This window comes from Gigantopelta aegis, chromosome 2, assembly GCF_016097555.1.
Source record: "Gigantopelta aegis isolate Gae_Host chromosome 2, Gae_host_genome, whole genome shotgun sequence".
Taxonomy (NCBI): domain Eukaryota; kingdom Metazoa; phylum Mollusca; class Gastropoda; order Neomphalida; family Peltospiridae; genus Gigantopelta; species Gigantopelta aegis.
The window spans coordinates 32,520,310-32,540,466 of NC_054700.1; the positions used below are offsets into that span (position 1 = coordinate 32,520,310).

At 35.4% G+C, this 20,157-nt stretch overlaps 1 protein-coding gene and 1 long non-coding RNA gene across 2 annotated transcripts; one reads left to right on the forward strand and one right to left on the reverse strand.

The window, feature by feature from the left end:
* Positions 1-271: 271 nt before the first annotated feature.
* LOC121383947 (immediate early response 3-interacting protein 1-like) lies at positions 272-12,096 on the forward strand. The gene is made up of 3 exons (XM_041514059.1): positions 272-398; positions 8,401-8,496; positions 9,726-12,096. The coding sequence occupies exons 1-3, from the start codon at positions 308-310 to the stop codon at positions 9,779-9,781; spliced, it is 243 nt and encodes an 80-aa protein (XP_041369993.1). The 5' UTR covers positions 272-307; the 3' UTR covers positions 9,782-12,096.
* LOC121383953 lies at positions 4,835-6,636 on the reverse strand. Its single transcript, XR_005959316.1, has 2 exons — positions 5,511-6,636; positions 4,835-5,337 (listed from the first exon to the last, which is right to left on the reverse strand). It is a non-coding gene; the product is annotated as an uncharacterized LOC121383953 (long non-coding RNA).
* Positions 12,097-20,157: the final 8,061 nt, after the last annotated feature.

Below are 20,157 nucleotides of genomic sequence, written 5' to 3' on the forward strand. Positions count from 1 at the left end.
TCTAGTCAATATGTATGTATGCATTTATTATTATAGTATAGTACTTAGTATATATGTATTTTCCTTTACAGTGTTTCAATGTAGTGTTGAGGGCCAAGTGGAAGATTAGCTTGTGCTAAACCTGCCACCCTCATTAAATAAAGTTATTATTATTATTATTATTATTATTATTATTAATGTTATCGGCAATACGAATTGAATTGATACGTTGGCACATCAAAGAGGGTGCGCAACTGACGAAAGTCGAATATCAATACAAAAGAAAAGAAAAACCCGGAAATTGCAGACTAATACTTCCGATGCCAACATGGCGTTTACATTTTATTCGTTGATCGAAGCGATGATTTTATGTTTGAATGCCGTCTGTATCCTTCATGAAGAACGATTTCTTTCAAAATGTAAATACCAAGGTTAAAATCTAGCATCGGGTGTAAGTTAGGGGTAGCCTTGTGCCATGGCATTTATTGCGTACTGTAACGATTTCGCTTTCTCAGCACGTGCCCACTTATAGACCGGTGCTAGAATCGAATTAAATACAGTTCTAAAAATGCCTTGCTGGGTTCGGCTACCCCTTTCGGTCGTAGACTTCCAAAACTCACATTTTAATATGTAAACTCATGATTAACCATTCTCACTAACTAATACAATAATCACATAAGTCGTCCTTTTTCACAGTGTTTACTCAAGGGTGTCAATAGATCATAAAAACAATTACAGTTAACCAGCAAAATAATTAAGATTTTTAATAGATTTCATGATTGACATTGAGAGATACAGGTTACATAATAATTATTCAAATTTCGCACAACTCAACCACCATTCAATTCCCCGCCAATGAAACATTAAGAATCCCAATATGGATTACCATTTGTTTATTCTAAGAGAATGAAAATCCATCGAAAACGTACCTAAACATTCATTTCCACTCGTGAAACCACAAGATTCCCAAACGTGGAATACTTGGTAATTTACGAGACAGAAATAATATTTCCTTCACTCCATTCCTCTCTCCGAAATTCCAATAATCTTCTTTCAAAAATACTTTAGTAACCTCTCAAGTGTCAATGCAAAATATGCCTAACAATAATTTTAAGGTTTACGGTAATGCAATGCGAGACGGTGACAACTAACAAAAATACACTACCATTTAGTTAATGAATTACATAATAAATAAATAGCTTATCATTGTCGGTTCTCACATAATAAATCTAAAACACAATTTGGAATAACCGAGTGAGAGAGAGCCATTCAAAATCTACACATAAAAAAACCCACAATCAACAAACACACATGTACCTGTGGTTGGAAAGTCAGAAGTGAGTAAACGGATGGACAAATCTAGCATTAATACATGGAATGGCTCTCATTGGTCCAAATTAATGACATGACATTAATCGGACATGACGATTGGTTAACCTATCATAACAATTCTTCGTAGAAATAATGAAGATTAACGACAAACTTAATTATAGCCGAATATTGCCGAAAATTATACATCGCTACAACAAAAATTACGTAAATAAAATAAACAATTCTAACTTAATTATCTTCTCAAATGATATCCCAAAATACAATATAACATTATTATTGTTTAACCCCTCCCAAAATATTACACAACATAATATTAACTATAAAATCCAAGCCTAAACATTACAATATTATATGGTCTCATGCCACTGTTTGGAAAATCAATGGATCTGAATGATCGTTCCTGTAACTTTACCCATCAATAATCTGATTCATAGAAGGCTGATTAAAGTGCTAATAGGGTGCTAGAAGATGTTAGTATAAGAAGTTCAGAAACCAAGAATAAAATTAAGAAACCAAACATAAGTAGAAAAAGGACAGACAACAAATCAGATTATTCAGGAAAGTATTGGAAATATACAGATTTGTTACAGTACTATAATCAAATTCAATCAATCATTCAATGCTGTTAAATAGGGCCAGCTTGGGGTCTCTGCAGTCCCTTGCACAGATACATTCATTCAGGCATTTACAGTGTAACTGAGTGTTCTTATTAAGCTATCAGTATCATGAATATGATATATTTAACTATTTTAAAGGTAGCCTAGTGGTAAACTTTACCACTAAAAGCACATATCTGAGGCTGATGCGCGATCGGTCTAGGATCGATCCCAGTCCAGGGCTGGCCAAAAGTACTTGTCCACTCGCCCCAGACGAGTAAAAATTTGCTTGGACGAGTAAATATTACAATTCAGTCATCCGCCGGGCAACCAAAATTTCGGAAAAATATCCGCCCGGTCCCCCCTAACCCTAACCCTAACCCTAACCTTAACCCCAGCCATAACCCCAACCCCAACCCCAACCCTAACCCTAACCCTCAACCCTAACTAAAAATAATAATGGAGGGGACCGGGCGGATATTATACAAAAATTTCTGAACACAAACTGCCTCTTTATCCCATTTGTAGCCTACACTTGCCATTTTTGTAATTCTGTAGTCTGCAGCAAGCGTTGTTCACGATTTCACAGCTTGGCACCGTGTCGATAGCGTGTTGGTAAAATCACGAAACCGAACTTTCGTTTTCCATAATTATTATATCGAGTACTGAGCTGCGTTTAGTCAGACCGAGTGGAAAAACATCCGCTAGACTGGTTTATGCGTTTCACAGTAAACCAAATGGCCACATTGGGAACCAATCAATTAGTTCGCAAACATTGGCTGAACTTGGGACTATATTTGACAGGAAGTAGGCACACGTCTTTGAGGGCATTTAAGAAATTACGGTCTTTTTTTTCATGGTATTTAATTGCCAAAAACGTTGAATGATCGAGAAAAAGCTGTTTAGAACGTTACGATCCAGCACGTTACTAAATATAGAATATCAGGTTACTACATTTTGATATCGTGGTTATTTGGTTTAGATAACGATGTAACAGGCGATCTTCAGCGAGCCTGTTACACCGTTATCGAACCGAGCCAAATAACCACGATATCAAAACGTAGTAACCTGATATTTTTTTTATCATGCAACCCCTTTCAAGTGATATTTTTGTCATATGTTTCAGTCAAAAGCGGTATAGAAATTTAGTTTTATCGTGTAAAAACTACTTCCAGAAGTTGGACAATAGCAGGTGCCCAAAAGCATCTTGGGAATGGCATAGCCAGCCTAAAAGTTATGTTTCCAAATTTTAAATAAAATACTTTGATTATATTTCAAAGTCTGTTGTGTCACATTACAATTGTTGTACCTTTTTCTGTGAAAATTAATTCAAGTTTATGTGTGACCTGAAGATCTACATCACTGCCTGCTAATGACTGTGACGTCAGACACTGTTCCCAATGTAAACATTCTTTGCAGGAAGCTCCTTGCATTTTTGTTTCAAAATGTTTAATTAAAAACGCTGGCTAGTTCCGAATGAGAGCGAATAATGGAGAATTGAAAAATAAGAGGTAATTTGATGTTACAGGAAGCGTAAATGTTATATTTATTTATGCAGATCAAAATTAGAAAACGATCTACCTTAAAATTGAGCAAACATTTGTCGTACGCACAACTCATTTCCTAGTGACATGATAACACTTCCTAGTGACATGATAACACTTCGAATTATCAGGTAGGGTTTATTAGGTCAATAGGAAGCATGGTTGCATGATAAAATGAATAAGTAGACTCTTTGTAAAGTTATTTTTTGCTTTATGTGAGCTCATGCTACACATGTGTGACGTAAAAATAGGTCAGGGAATTCCCACAGCACGGTCTGGGTTTTTTTCACAAAAGTGGCAGTGTTTCGTATTACGAAATTAGGTTGTCCATCTGCAAATTTTTGCATTTGTTTCCCAATTAACTTGATGTATAAATGTACATGTAATTAACATTTAATTGACTAAATGTTAAAGAACAGTGAGTAGGTGCATGCAGGAAAATTTGTAATGGGATCTAAGCAGTATCCGAATGAGTCTGTGTGTCTGACTCACATCAAGAACGCCAAATGCCGTAGCCCAAAGTGACATAGAAAGTGTGGTTCTTTCTACGTCCAGATATTGTTACTTAGTCATATCCTACATACATTATATAGCTGGTATTCAAAAACTTGTGGCACCATGTTTCAACCGTTTCTCAACCGAAATAGTGCAACAAATGGACACACAAACAAAAAATGTATAACTTACCTTACTCACTAAATCCCGATTGAATTACTAACATCATTATTAACAAAATAAATCTTCCCACAACAACATAAAAAATTGCCCCGCCATTTTCAATTTGCTAATGTGCGCTCTGCACTACAAACGCTGGAGTTTCTAAGGAAAACCTGAAATGCAGTGTCCTTTATTTTACAAGTAGAATTCATCATGAGGTTTTATTTTAATATTTAAAAACAAAAGATCTCTTTGGTACACTCGTCTGTTATGACCCTCCACCCCCCCCCCCCCCGTCAAAACAAACAAAACAAAACAACCCCCCCCCCCCCTCCAAAAAAACCCCCCACCAAAGTAGCATAATTTCGATGATGATTCTAAAATAAGGTAAATAATAAACATATTTAGTAATACAGTGCTTACAAGTGTTTTGTATGATGTGAAATTGTTTGACAAATACAGTTTAAATTTTGATTTAAATTGCTTACAGTTTGGGACGAGTTAATTTTTTTGTGGGCAAGTGAAATTTGAGAGTTAAAATTTTAGGATGTGGCCAGGCGGGCAATTGCATTGTGCTGTTTTTCATTTTAGGTATGTAAACAATCGTAGTATGTGCCAGCTCTGCCATTGGGATGATGATATATTGATCTCTTGCTAGTAATAGAAAAATGTAGACTATTTCACAAGTGATTAGATAACTAAAAGAAACAACACATAACACCAATATAAGTTTGCTACATTTATTTACATCAGCAAATAATAATCATATACACTCACACATTTCAATCATTACTCAAACCATAGGCCTATTCATCATACATCAATGCACACTAACACAACCCCTCACACCCAAACCTTTCTCTCCATCACACATTTAACAAATTTCACCAGTCACCAATTTAGTACAGATGATCACCACACTACTCAATATTAATTACACACAAATACTACTCAATGTATTAAGTATATATCACATCACATATAGCACCACGTAATATTTAAAATATTACGTATTCAAAATAAGATATCAATGTCCACTTATGACTTCATATATCTTCATTAAAACAGTTCTTTTATAACACCCAAAGTCACTTATTTATATTAACTAATTAAGCAGTATTGCACATACTACTTTCTTCCATTATAAACTATCACTGCTAATGTTTCAACACATACATGAGCACGTTGTTAACTAATACAATTATGAACTAATTGCACAACTCATCCTTCTCTTCACCGGAAAAATATCCGCCCGGTTCCCCCTTCCCCTAACCCTAACCCTAACTCCAACCCTAACCCCAACCCTAGCCCTAACCCCAGCCATAACCCCAACCCTAACCCTAACCCTAACCCTCAACCCTAACTAAAAATAATAATGGAGGGGACCGGGCGGATATTATACCTCTTCACCTTCCGCATTCACCACACCTCCATTATTATACTTGCACAGTATAATAATAAAATTACAAAACAACAATCCGTTGTTTTTATGTTACCCGAACATGGCTAATAAAATAGCCCACACATGGAACTTCATTTCCACATTACCACCACACACTACACTCTCTTGTGTACCACTCCTCCGCGAATCACCACACCTCCACAAGCTCAACTCTCAGCCACATCTTTATCCAGGCAAGCCATCTCTATAACGCTGGATACATCTCCACACAAGCAAGCCATCTCTACATCTCTCAGTAAACACTACTTCTGTACCATCTAGAACAGATACCTCTTACAGTGCTGTAACCAAGATACACTTAATTACTATGATGTAACACCTTATTATTCCATCCACTTTATATACCAATCAACTTCATCTCTTTACTCAATGTCCACATTATACAAGTTATACTAAATATTCATTATCCACATCTTTATAAAATTAATATGTCATTACCATACTACTACACTTTAACATAATACAATTATGTTTTATATCCATTACAAAATAACAATACATACTAAATATCAAGTATTTAATTACTTACGGTTAAGCCTTAACCCAAACTATAAACACCAAAGTCTTTCACAAACTTCTGTCCAACTTGCACAACTCTTGTTCACTATTCTCTCTCAAAAATAAATCACACTGTCCCAAACAATAACTAAGTCATCTCTTTTATTCACACAGTCAGCTTTTCAGTTACCATCCACTCACTCCTGCTACAAGCTATAACAATACAAATTCCTACCTTGCCTAATTAATCCCATACCAAGAAACCTTTAGTTTCACGATCCAAGCTATGACTAATGTATTCCATTTCTCTCAACTGTACCACCTGTATTACCGTATAATTGATAATAAGTATTATACTATAAACTTCATGTGTACAACTAAAAATACCACATGTGTACTAATAAACATAGTATAGTAAATCTACAAATAATTACTTTCAAATCACATTCTGCTCTGATTACCCTTGACTTGTGACACTCTAAGACTGTCAGAATTACTAAATGTTTGACATCCAATAGTCGATGATTAATAAATCAATTTTCTCTAGCTGTGTTGTTAAGCAAAACAAAATTTTACTCTAACTGTTTTTTATAATTATTGTAGATAAAATATGTTAATATTTGTAAAGATAAATAACTTTTTTTTTTCTCGGAGCTGTAAATTGAAAAAAAAAAAAAGGAAAAGAAAATGATATGCTGTCCGCACTGTGTGGGACCAACATCAGATATTGCTGCTACACATCTTTGTACCGCGATTGAACTTGGGTAATAAAATTGTGTTAACACAGAACTTGGCTTTTGGAAAACCATGTCGAATGAAAAATCACACACCTCAAAAAAATAAAATTAGGAGAGTGAAAAATTGCACTCATCAAAATGCTAAGGCGATTGAAAACCAAGCATTATTAATGTATGAAGTAACCGATACATTTAAATGTAGAGAATGTCACAGCAAAAATGAATCAATAAACCAATAATGTTTTCTTCTAATTTTATGCTTGGTTCATTAGTGTAGTCCGACTTCAGACATGATTGTTTTCCATTATAAAACATATTTCTGCTTTTAAAATATTCCAGTACCAATTTTTTATGTTCTGCTAGTTATAATATTTAATGAGTGGCCATCTCTCAGTCTGTGTTATCATCGCTATGTTCAAGTAAAATCAGGTTTTTTTGATAGGGTGCACAATCATGTCTGTGACTTGTTTTCCTTTTCAGGAATAGAGTTATTAAAACATTTCAGGAGCACTGCTATAGAAATATAATTATGACACACACAGATTTTTTAATTACATTATGTACTATTCAGATAACCGATGTACACAATTATAGATACCTTTTTTAATGTGAAGATGGTTTGATGAACGTGCAGCTAAACATGTGTAGGAAATTAGGAATTAGCATGTCTTGAATTTCATTATTATGCACAACGAACATGATTCAGAAAGTTGGGATGGGAAAAACCCACTGGTTCCTCGGAGGTGGTTCAGTTAGAACTATGACCCAAGCATCTCTGGTTCTGTCCATTGTACAAAGGTTGAAAGTAAAGTTTGTTTTATTTAACGACGCCGCTAGAGCACATTGATTTTTTATCTTATCATCGGCTATTGGACGTCAAACATATGGTCATTCTGACACTGTTTTTAGAGGAAACCCGCTGTCGCCACATAGGCTACTCTTTTTACGACAGGCAGCAAGGGATCTTTTATTTGCGCTTCCCACAGGCAGGATAACACAAACCATGGCCTTTGTTGAACCAGTTATGGATCACTGGTCGGTGCAAGTGGTTTACACCTACCCATTGAGCCTTGCGGAGCACTCACTCAGGGTTTGGAGTCGGTATCTGGATTAAAAATCCCATGCCTCGACTGGGATCCGAACCCAGTACCTACCAGCCTGTAGATCGATGGCCTGCCACGACGCCACCGAGGCCGGTGTACAAAGGTTGATGAATTGTATGGACCTTTATAACAGTAACAATACATGCACAGTGTTAATTCATGAAATAGTGACACATCACAGTATGTATATGTGTATTTTTGAACAGATAAATACTTGATTGACATTTAAATATTTTCAGAGGCAGATCTAGAGGAGCCCGCCCCCCCCCCCCCCACCCACACCACTAAATTTTGCGATGGTTATAATTTTATTATATATTAATTTTCTTTTTTTTTACGATCCCCCTCCAAATCTCCCCCAAAGTTCCCCTGGCATTCCACCTCATGTCACCTCATGCCCCTAAATGGACTTTCTGGATCTGCCACTGACTTTTATACTTTTAATTAATTGGACATATATATATACCAGTATTTATTTTCTAATTATTTCAGTTGGCTTGGGTTCAGACCAGCGAGGTTTTGGTGAAAGTCCTGGTACAAAGACTCAGCTTTTAAATCTTATTCGTTCTATTCGCACAGTTATGAGATGTGAGTATTCAATGACTATTCATTCATGTGATCTGTATGTATGTCAATATAAATAACTTTCCAATACATTTATCACAATTTAACATGATCCCATTGGTCCAGCTGTAGCAACACGAGTTTGATAATTTGTCGATGAACATAAAAATAACGTCACTTTATATTCGTACTTTGTCTTATTGAGCATTATTATTAAGAACCAAACAATAATTTAAAATAAAATAAGTGTCATTATTTATAGCATGTTTCAAATTTAATTATAAGGATTGTCTGTTTTTTCTTTTATGTTCATCTGTGTATGAACAAAAACACTCATCTGCAAACTTATGCATGAACATGCAGCTTTGCTGATTCACACAGTTTTCAGATAAATTTTTTCTGTTCATAACCCAATGAACGTAAAATAAATAAAAGACAATCCTTGAATGGTATATTGCTGGGAATGAAGGTGATACATTTATGTATGTACGTGTACACTAATCAGCTAAAGTAAGAGTTTAAAACTGATCATAACGTACACGTGTGTATGTACATTCATTGTCATAATCTTAGTGATGGCTTCACACAGTTATCCATTTTAATTACATAAAAATACTCATTGGCTTTATAGTGGTAAGAGAAAGACCTCTAATATGAAACATTTTCCATATGTGCACACATGAATTTCTAGTATAATGACTAGTAGAATGGTGCCAGAAAGTTGTACTAGACAAACCATCTAGCACATGTCCCTATAGATAGCAATGCCCCCTTTTTATTATTTAATTGGTCTTATCATTAGGAAATAGACAGCCATTGCTACCTATTCATTGAGTCTTTTGTCAGAAAAAACATCTGCAAAAGAACTCATGCCAAAAACTGTTAATCTTTTTAACTAGATTTTGTAAATGTTAAAATTTTTAATGTACCTGTAGTTCAGTGATAGAAATAAGCAGCATTTTTCACTAGTCCACCTGACAAATACATCTAAAAATCTAATTGTTTGCCAATATTTTCACTTATCCAAATACCTGGTTTGTTTTATTCGAGCACAAGGAAGATGTTTGTGATTGCTCAAAATGAGACTGCGCTGAACATTTTGACTTGTCCACTGGACAACCATTAAGGTACATTTTGCTTGTCCGAGCAGATTTTTACTTGTCAGGACAAACGGACAAGTGCTTATTTCGAATGCCGTAGTTTTATAATTCTCTAATTTACCAAACTGATGTGGTTTTGTTTTTGTCTTTCAGTTCCATTGATAGGCATAAACATTGTAGTAATCCTTCTCAAGATGGTGCTGGGCTAATGAGACAGTTTGATATTACATGGAATTCTTCACCTTCGAGATGGACGAAAAACAACACCAGTTCTGTCAGTAACTGGAGAATTGCTTGATGGATGTTACAGCTTGTGTGCTTGACAATAAGTGCAGTGCTGGCTGCTGCCATGTTTGTCTTGCCTTTAAAATAAAAAAAGGCGAGATATAGATAATACTTTTCTGATGACGGAGATGTTTAAACATTTAACGTTAAGTTTCATGTTTACATCAGTTTCTCTCAAACTATGAGTCCTAGGTCAATAAAATTTGGTTTATAGTTGCACCTATGGATGCTAATCATGGAAAATGTTTATGGTAGGTGACACATTTAAATGACAAGCAAAGTAAAAAGATTTATCTTGCCATAGAATGTGTATGATGTGATGCCTGTACTTGGTTGCTGAAATGATGACTAGAAATTGAAGGCAATGTCTTGGTATCTTGATTGTTTTCTCTGCAGATAATAAGGATTTAGAGGTGATGCAATTATTAACTAAGAAATTTCATGTCAGATTCAGCAAAGGAAAATAATAATGTATTATTTAGCAGAACCCGTCACAAGGTTTAAAATACTCCCTCTTGGTTTGTTTTATCAACAATGGGTAGACCCAGGAGATATTTTAGGGAGGGGACCAAGGACAAAATGGCTAACCCCTGAAAAAAGCACTTTAATATATAAAAAAAAATATGGAATTATGGAATGAAAATTGTAAAAAAAATGGATAAAAAAGGGGCATTTGAATTTTTTAAGGGGGTGGGGGCATTGGCTGCTTATCCTTGGTATTACTACTTGACATTTCATTTTATCTTAGAGCCATTTCATCATGTACACAACCATTCACAATTCTAGTTATCAATGTGCAAAAGGTTTAAACAGCATTCTGCTCTTTTTGACAACAAATGATAAATGAACTTGGGTTAGTCCTTAAGTAAATGTTGTAGTAAATTGTGACTTGCTGCACATAGTTTGTATGGAGGTGCCTTGACATTACAGTGTCTAAACTCTGTGGCAGCTATAGGCCCACTTTCCTTTACCATGATTCTACGCACGCGGATTAATAGATAGTTTGATTTTGTTAAAGTGTACCTTTAACTTGTAAAAGTTGTTTTGTTTTGTTTAACGACACCACTAGAGCACATTGAAATATCAGTTGAATATCAAAATTTTATCTAAGTAAATCTTTTGCATTATGACGTCACCACACAAACAAATTACTCATCCATCGATCGATCATAGACTTTTTTTTTTAGCACACTGAATACTCGCGCATAAAATTGTATATATGGAAAAGGTACTAAGTACAAGGTACATTCACTATATCAATAAAAGTGGCTCGTAGTCCAGTGGTAAAGTGCTCGCCTGATATGCAGTCGGGTTATGATCGATCTTCATCGGTGGACTCATTGGGCTATTTCTCATTCCAGCCAGTGCACTACTACCGGTATATCAAAGACTGTGGTATGTGCTGTCCTGTCTGGGATTGTGCATATAAAAGATATTTTACTACTATGTCAAAGTTTCCAAATGTTTGACATCCACTAGCCAATGATTATAATATAACTGTGCTCTAGTGGTGTCGTTAAACAAAAACAGACTTATTTTTATATCAATAAAACTTGTGTTAAAGGAAAGCGGACCTTAGTCCCTAGAGGTTTTAAAAGTTAAGTAAGCACTGGACCTGATTTTTATAACAACGTAACACTCATTATGCTCAGGTGGCATGCATTACATGATGCAGGTGTCCATGACAATACACAATAAATTCCATATGATTTGTAAATAGTTTATTTCAATGCTCTGTGAAAGTGTGTATTATTCTTTGAAAGTATTAACAGTTGGCATATTTGGGTTGCTTTTTCTGTTTGCCGAGGTGTTCAAAACGAACAGTGATAATTTTCAGGATATGGGGGGAATAAACGGTGATGGGTGTGTGCATATTCATTGCTCAAATTCAATTGCATTTTCTCCAGATTTAGATTTTCAAAATACGTTGAAATCTCTCTAAACCGGACACCCGTGGGACCAAAGTAAAAAATCTTTACTGATATTTAAAAAGGAACTCTGTAAAATGTCAGGTTTCGATGTAATTCTGCTTTACTGAGGGTTCAGGTTTGAGAGGTCTCGCTGTATATGAAAATAAATTAGTTTTTCGTTTGTGTTTGTAAATCATGTCGCACATTCACTTTTATAATTAATTTTTATTATTATTGCATTTGCACAACAAACCATCTTATGATTGTGTCACAAGATGCCGTTCTGTTCCAGATGACAGATGCAAAATTAATAAATGTGCATGTACATATAACTGACTTTGTTTTTCCTGTTTTATAAAATAGTATTAATAACAGTACTTTGCATGTCTATCCTGCTAACAATAGGAAGGAAGTAATTGTCGCTGGTCACACAACTTTGAGTTTCTCCATGAAACATTTCAGGATGACAGTTTCACACTTACTTCCTTTTGTCAAGGGCGTGACTTAGCCCAGTGGTAAAGCGTTCGCTTGATGTGCTGTCGGTGTGGGATCGATCCCCATCAGTGGACCCATTGGGCTATTTCTCGTTCCAGCTAGTTCACAACTGGTGTAACAAAGTCTGTGGTATGTACTATCCTGTCTGTGGGATGGTGCATATAAAAGATCCCTTGCTGCTAATAAAAAAAAAAAGAGCAGCCCATGAAGTGGTGACAGCTGGTTTTCTCTCAATATCTGTGTGGTTCTTAACCATATGACTGACAACATATAACCGTAAATAACGTGTTGAGTGAGTCGTTAAATAAAACATTTCCTTCCTTCCTTTTGTCAAATCAAGCGGTTTTCTCTGCTGCAATCGGCAGTGGCTTACCTAATAATAAATGATGTTGAACAATTTAATAGCGAGACATTTATATATCGACAGTAAACAATGTGGGATGGAGCGGATGTTTTACCATCTGGTATGGCAGGTGCCTGTGCAGGGGGATGTTTGGGAGTTGAAACCCGTACCTGCTCAAGCAGATTTTCTTTTTTCTCAATATTTATATTTTTCTGGTGAACATGACTTGACCCCACTATAAACTTCAGTCACCACAGTCTAGACCCAACCCCCCGTTCCTGCTGCCAGTCTAGACCTCACCCCCATTCCTGCTGCCAGTCTAGACCCCACCCCAGTTCCTGCTGCCAGTCTAGACCCCACCCCCGTTCCTGCTGTCAGTCTAGACCACACCCCCGTTCCTGCTGCCAGTCTAGACCCCACACCCATTTCTGCTGCCAATCTAGACCCCACCCCGGTTCCTGCTTAAATTACTGACCATGTGCCTGGATGATGTTGATACATATATCTTACCATCAGAGACTGACAGTTATGTTATCTATAAAACAGGTATGATGGTGATTATATCTTGCCATCTGAGACTGTCAGTTATGTTATCTATAAAACAGGTATGATGGTGGTTATATCTTACCATCTGAGACCGACAGTTATGTTATCTATAAAACAGGTATGGTGGTGGTTATATCTTACCATCTGAGACTGACAGTTATGTTATCTATAAAACAGGTATGGTGGTGGTTATATCTTACAATCTGAGACTGACAGTTATGTTATCTATAAAACAGGTATGATGGTGGTTATATCTTACCATCTGAGACTCACAGTTATGTTATCTATAAAACAGGTATGATGGTGGTTCTATCTTACCATCTGAGACTGACAGTTATGTTATCCATAAAACAGGTATGATGGTGGTCATATCTTACCATCTGAGACTGTTATGTTATCTATAAAACAGGTATGGTGGTGGTTATATCTTACCATCTGAGACTGTGACAGTTATGTTATCTATAAAACAGGTATGATGGTGGTCATATCTTACCATCTAAGACTGTTATGTTATCTATAAAACAGGTATGGTGGTGGTTATATCTTACCATCTGAGACTGACAGTTATGTTACCTATAAAACAGGTATGATGGTGGTTATATCTTACCATCTGAGACTGACAGTTATGTTATCTATAAAACAGGTATGATGGTGGTCATATCTTACCATCTGAGACTATCACAGTTATGTTATCTATAAAACAGGTATGATGGTGGTTATATCTTACCATCTGAGACTGTGGCAGTTATGTTATCTATAAAACAGGTATGATGGTGGTTATATCTTACCATCTGAGACTATCACAGTTATGTTATCTATAAAACAGGTATGATGGTGGTCATATCTTACCATCAGAGACTGTCACAGTTGTTATCTATAAAACAGGTATGATGGTGGCTATATCTTACCATCTGAGACTGACAGTTATGTTATCTATAAAACAGGTATGATGGTGGTCATATCTTACCATCTGAGACTGTCACAGTTATGTTATCTATAAAACAGGTATGATGGTGGTCATATCTTACCATCTAAGACTGTTATGTTATCTATAAAACAGGTATGGTGGTGGTTATATCTTACCATCTGAGACTATCACAGTTATGTTATCTATAAAACAGGTATGATGGTGGTTATATCTTACCATCCGAGACTGTGACAGTTATGTTATCTATAAAACAGGTATGGTGGTCATATCTTACCATCTGAGACTGTCACAGTTGTTATCTATAAAACAGGTATGATGGTGGTTCTATCTTACCATCTGAGACCGTCAGTTATGTTATCTATAAAACAGGTATGATGGTGGTTATATCTTACCATCTGAGACTGTGACAGTTATGTTATCTATAAAACAGGTATGGTGGTCATATCTTACCATCTGAGACTATCACAGTTATGTTATCTATAAAACGGGTATGATGGTGGTTATATCTTACCATCTGAGACTATCACAGTTATGTTATCTATAAAACGGGTATGATGGTGGTCATATCTTACCATCAGAGACTGTCACAGTTGTTATCTATAAAACAGGTATGATGGTGGTTATATCTTACCATTTGAGACTATCAGCTGTTATCTATAAAACAGGTATGATGGTGGTTATATCTTACCATCTGAGACCGTCAGTTATGTTATCTATAAAACAGGTATGATGGTGGTTATATCTTACCATCTTAGACTGTGACAGTTATGTTATCTATAAAACAGGTATGGTGGTCATATCTTACCATCTGAGACTATCACAGTTATGTTACATTGCATCTATAAAACAGGTATGATGGTGGTTATATCTTACCATCCAAGACTGTGACAGTTATGTTATCTATAAAACAGGTATGATGGTGGTCATATCTTACCATCTGAGACTATCACAGTTATGTTATCTATAAAACAGGTATGATGGTGGTTATATCTTACCATCCGAGACTGTGACAGTTATGTTATTTATAAAACCGGTATGATGGTGGTTATATCTTACCATCTGAGACTATCAGAGTTATGTTATCTATAAAACAGGTACGATGGTGGTCATATCTTACCATCAGAGACTGTGACAGTTGTGTTATCTATAAAACAGGTATGATGGTGGTTATATCTTACCATCTGAGACTATCAGTTGTTATCTATAAAACAGGTATGATGGTGGTTATATCTTACCATCTGAGACCGTCAGTTATGTTATCTATAAAACAGGTATGATAGTGGTTATATCTTACCATCTGAGACTGTGACAGTTATGTTATCTATAAAACAGGTATGGTGGTCATATCTTACCATCTGAGACTATCAAGTTATGTTATCTATAAAACAGGTATGATGGTGGTTATATCTTACCATCCGAGACTGTGAGAGTTATGTGATCTATAAAACAGGTATGATGGTGGTTATATCTTACCATCTGAGACTATCAGTTGTTATCTATAAAACAGGTATGATGGTGGTTATATCTTACCATCTGAGACTGTCAGTTATGTTATCTATAAAACAGGTATGGTGGTGGTTATATCTTACCATCTGAGACTGACAGTTATGTTATCTATAAAACAGGTATGGTGGTCATATCTTACCATCTGAGACTATCACAGTTATGTTATCTATAAAACAGGTATGATGGTGGTTATATCTTACCATCCGAGACTGTGAGTTATGTTATCTATAAAACAGGTATGGTGGTCATATCTTACCATCTGAGACTATCACAGTTATGTTATCTATAAAACAGGTATGATGGTGGTTATATCTTACCATCCGAGACTGTCACAGTTATGTTATCTATAAAACAGATATGATGGTGGTCATATCTTACCATCTGAGACTGTGATATTTATGTTATCTATAAAACAGGTATGATGGTGGTTATATCTTTACCATCTGAGACTGTCACAGTTATGTTATCTATAAAACAGGTATGATGGTGATTATATCTTACCATCTGGTCATAACACTGCTTCACACATGTATACAGGACTACATTTCTTTAAAATATGGGAAGAAAGACCTGACCCTGGAGGTGGAAAACAAAACAACAAAAGCTGATTTAATCTGGTTTATTATTATTTGTGTGTTTTTCATTTTGCATCATTATGTGGAAATAAAACATTTTGAGCAATAATCTGAAGGCAATGAATAAATTCATTATAATCAGCAAATATATTAGATATACATGGAATCTAGTGTACAAATTGATATTTTCTTTAGAAAATCATATTTCAACGATCTTAAACTTAACAGAAATGTTATAATTTGAACGAAACAAGAGTATATCACAAATACCCTGCTCGCCAAAAACTGCTGCTCAGACATATACAAATAGGGATTGAACGAGTGACATTTAAGTGAACTGAAATTTTAGAAGAGGCTGATATATAGATCCCCAGCTAATACATAAAATTTGCTTAATCTTATGTGGGGGAATATGTTTTTGGGGTAAACATCTAAATGAGTAAAAAATAAACAACATAAACACTAAAAATATATTAAACTTAAGTACCGTAATTAAACATTTGCATATACATGTAGTTGCTGTATATAACAACAGACATCATATCCTGCACTATGGCACACGCAACTGGAGACAAAAGTCATACACAAGCCCTGAAGGATGTGGAGGTGCACTGCACCCACTCACACTCTACCTGCCTCGTCCTCTGCTTGAGAACCACATACACATGTAGTGTCATTCAATACGTTGTCCTATATTATAAACATGTATAGAAGAACAAAAGTAACCTTTAAATCAGCTAAACAAATCACTGACATAACCCTCCCCAATTACACCTCTTATTCCTCCACCCCCACCTTTTATATTTGCCTGTCTCCACATAACACAACATATTGGCATTGTGGGTGTCTACCCCCACCTCCACCCCCCGAATATAAAATCTGGGTTAGACTGGTGTTGAAAACTTTCATCCAAATGTTGCTGTTTTAATAGTGTTGGTATAAAGTGCTGCTGCTTCCCCATTAGCTCAGTTGGTAGATCTCTGGATTCTGGTATTGAGTGTCCATGGTTAAAATTCCCTCAATGGAGCTGATGTATACAATTATAACCCAGTCCGGACCGGTAGCAGTCAAACTGCCCTGGGTTATACCTTCACTTGGAGGATGAAGAATACAGTAGCCTAGTGTTGGTATAAAGTCTTCCAACAGGCAATGGTAGAGTGTCAGACTCTCATACATAAGAGTCTATGGTTCGAATCCCCTGAGTGGAGGCTGATTTTTTTGTTACACTGGTTTGTTCTCTACATTCTAGGAAATTGTATTTGACACAATCCAAGAATAAAAAAAAAAACTGCAGCAGAGGAGCTTCCATAAAATAGTTTCAACTTCAAATAATGTTCCTAATGCCCAGACACAGTTTCAGTACATACACATTCAGATGGGTTTAATTAAATACCTTATTAAATTAACTATGAAATGCATTTATGTTATGTTACAAGGCGACACCAATTTCACACTGGAGACAATGATGCAGCCAAGTCTGGCTGATCAAACTTACAGTGTTCGACAAATGTTTGAGAAAGTCTCTCTCCCTCACAGAAACTTTGGCTAGTGCCCTACGTATTATAGTAATACAGTTGATAATGTCCACTGGCTCAGACCAAACATTCACTAGCTGAGGGACCGAAGGCTAGTGGATTTGTCAAACTGTGGATCAACGTTTGCTTTGTTTAAGAACATCACTAGAGCACATTGATTAACTAGCCCTAAATTATGTGACAGTTATAATTTTATTATATATTAATTTAAACATTTTTTACGATTCCCTCCAAACCTCTCTCAAAGTTCCCTTGTCATTCTGCATCATGTCATTGGGACCCCCCTAAGTGGAATTTCTGGATCCCCCACTGTTACAGCACACTTATCCAGGGCCGTAGCTAGGATTTTTTGTTTAGGGGGGCAAATGAGTAGTTAATAGTCTAAAACTCCTTAAATGGTTAAGAAGAGAATTTTGTTTAAGTTTCTATAATTGTTTCCGGATTTTTTTGGCCCCCCCTGCCCCCCTGCTAGCTATGGCCCTGTTATCCATTGTTATAATTCATTGATTCAACAAGCACTATGAATATTATCAATAGGCTGATCATACACAAGACAGGACAACCGACATTAAGAAAACTGACAATAATGTACATTGTATACAATATGAAAAATATCTAGAATAGAAATTATTTTGGAATATTGTCTGTGATTGTCATTGGTAGATCACATCAATTTAAATTTGCATAACTGACATGTGAAAATATACATAGGCGTATGGACTCCAATTTCTATAGGGGGGAGGGGGCAGGCTGATTTTTGCCCAAATTGAACAAAAGTGCCTTAATCTGGAGTACAACGTTTAGTCCAAATAGCATTACTGCTAAATAGCTACATGTATATATCGTTGCAAACAAATGGCTATGCATTTTTACATGGATTACTAATATTGTGTGTAGAAATAATGAAAATACACGGTGAAAAGTATTCAGGACAGCTCATTTTTCCCGAATTTCTATATTGTTTTTGCCCGAATTTGATGATTTTCTCCAGGACTGGGTGGGCAGTTGCCTCCCCACCCTCGTACACTTACGGAAATAATGACAGTTCATGTGAAATATTGTGCTATGCTTTATGAATATATACATATTTATTTTACCTTTGACAAAAACATACTTACTCACTTTAATAAAATATCTAATATATACAAATGTTGCAAATTAAATTAAATAATGTATCAAATTATTTGGTTAGAAAGCAGATGATCCACAATTATGACACCATTCAAGTTCAGTCCTTTATATTACATACATGTCAGCAAATACGGCTCAAACAACTAAACACGGTTTAATGCACATTTACTATTATACATGTATGTGTGACCATGTAAAAGTATGGCACTATTCATATATTAAATTGTCCGAGTTTATAGCATATGATCAAAGAGTATTATTATGTAATGCTGAATTGGTTTTAATCATTTGGCTTTAAATTGACCTTACTGCACTTACAGTGCCAGATTTATAAGGGGGCATTTGCCGCGAACCCCCCCCCCCCCCCACAGAGGGGCCCCCCGACTAAGGACTTCCTTTATAAAAAAAAATGTAATAATTATAAAATTAGTAAAAAAAATTCATTTGTCATGTAATTTAATTTCTATGTTGAGGGGCCCCCGAACCTGAAGTGCCACGGGCCCTCCAAGGTCTAAATCAGGCCCCGTGTGGATTATACAATATTTATGGCTGCATTCGTTTTAAAATATCTACTATTTATGACAAAGTTTATACTAAATAATCAGAGTTTATCATACAGAAAGAATAACGGATACTTTAATATTTATTACACAACACTTATCCATTGTTATATTACTTATAATTCATTAATTCAACAAGCACTATCAATATTATCAATAGATTGATCATATACAAGAAAGGACTATTTATTTAAACTAATGCCAAAAGAATGCATCATTTCAAACACAGTAATAAGAGGTAGTGTAAATAGGGAATTGGATTATTAAAAAAAAACCTCACAGAAATAACATAAAAACAATTTAATACAAAAACAAATCACTGTGTACACCCAAAACTATTACTATGTCATTGGTTGCAAAAAACTATTAATAGTAAAAAATCAATGACAAAATCTAAAGTACTAGTGCATAATCTATGCACGTATATAATACAGATGTATATAATAAGATATATATGTACATGTATAGTTTATTTTTATATATTAAATATTATGGAATTTGTTTTTAAAGGAAGACATGGAAAATCTGTTCTTTTTACAATTTTAACAATGAATTTTGCCTCACATTCCATCCATCTAAGACAGACCATCTTGAGTTAGATGGACAAGTGTTAGGCTACCCTATAAAATCATTGTGTGTTCACATGGTTCATACAGATAATATTGAAACACTTTTGTTTTTGAAAGGTCTTGAGGTGAAAAATCAATGTTCTAAATGATCAGTTTTAGAGGGGAAAGACTGAAAAGGAATCACACAACCATATAAATCAGA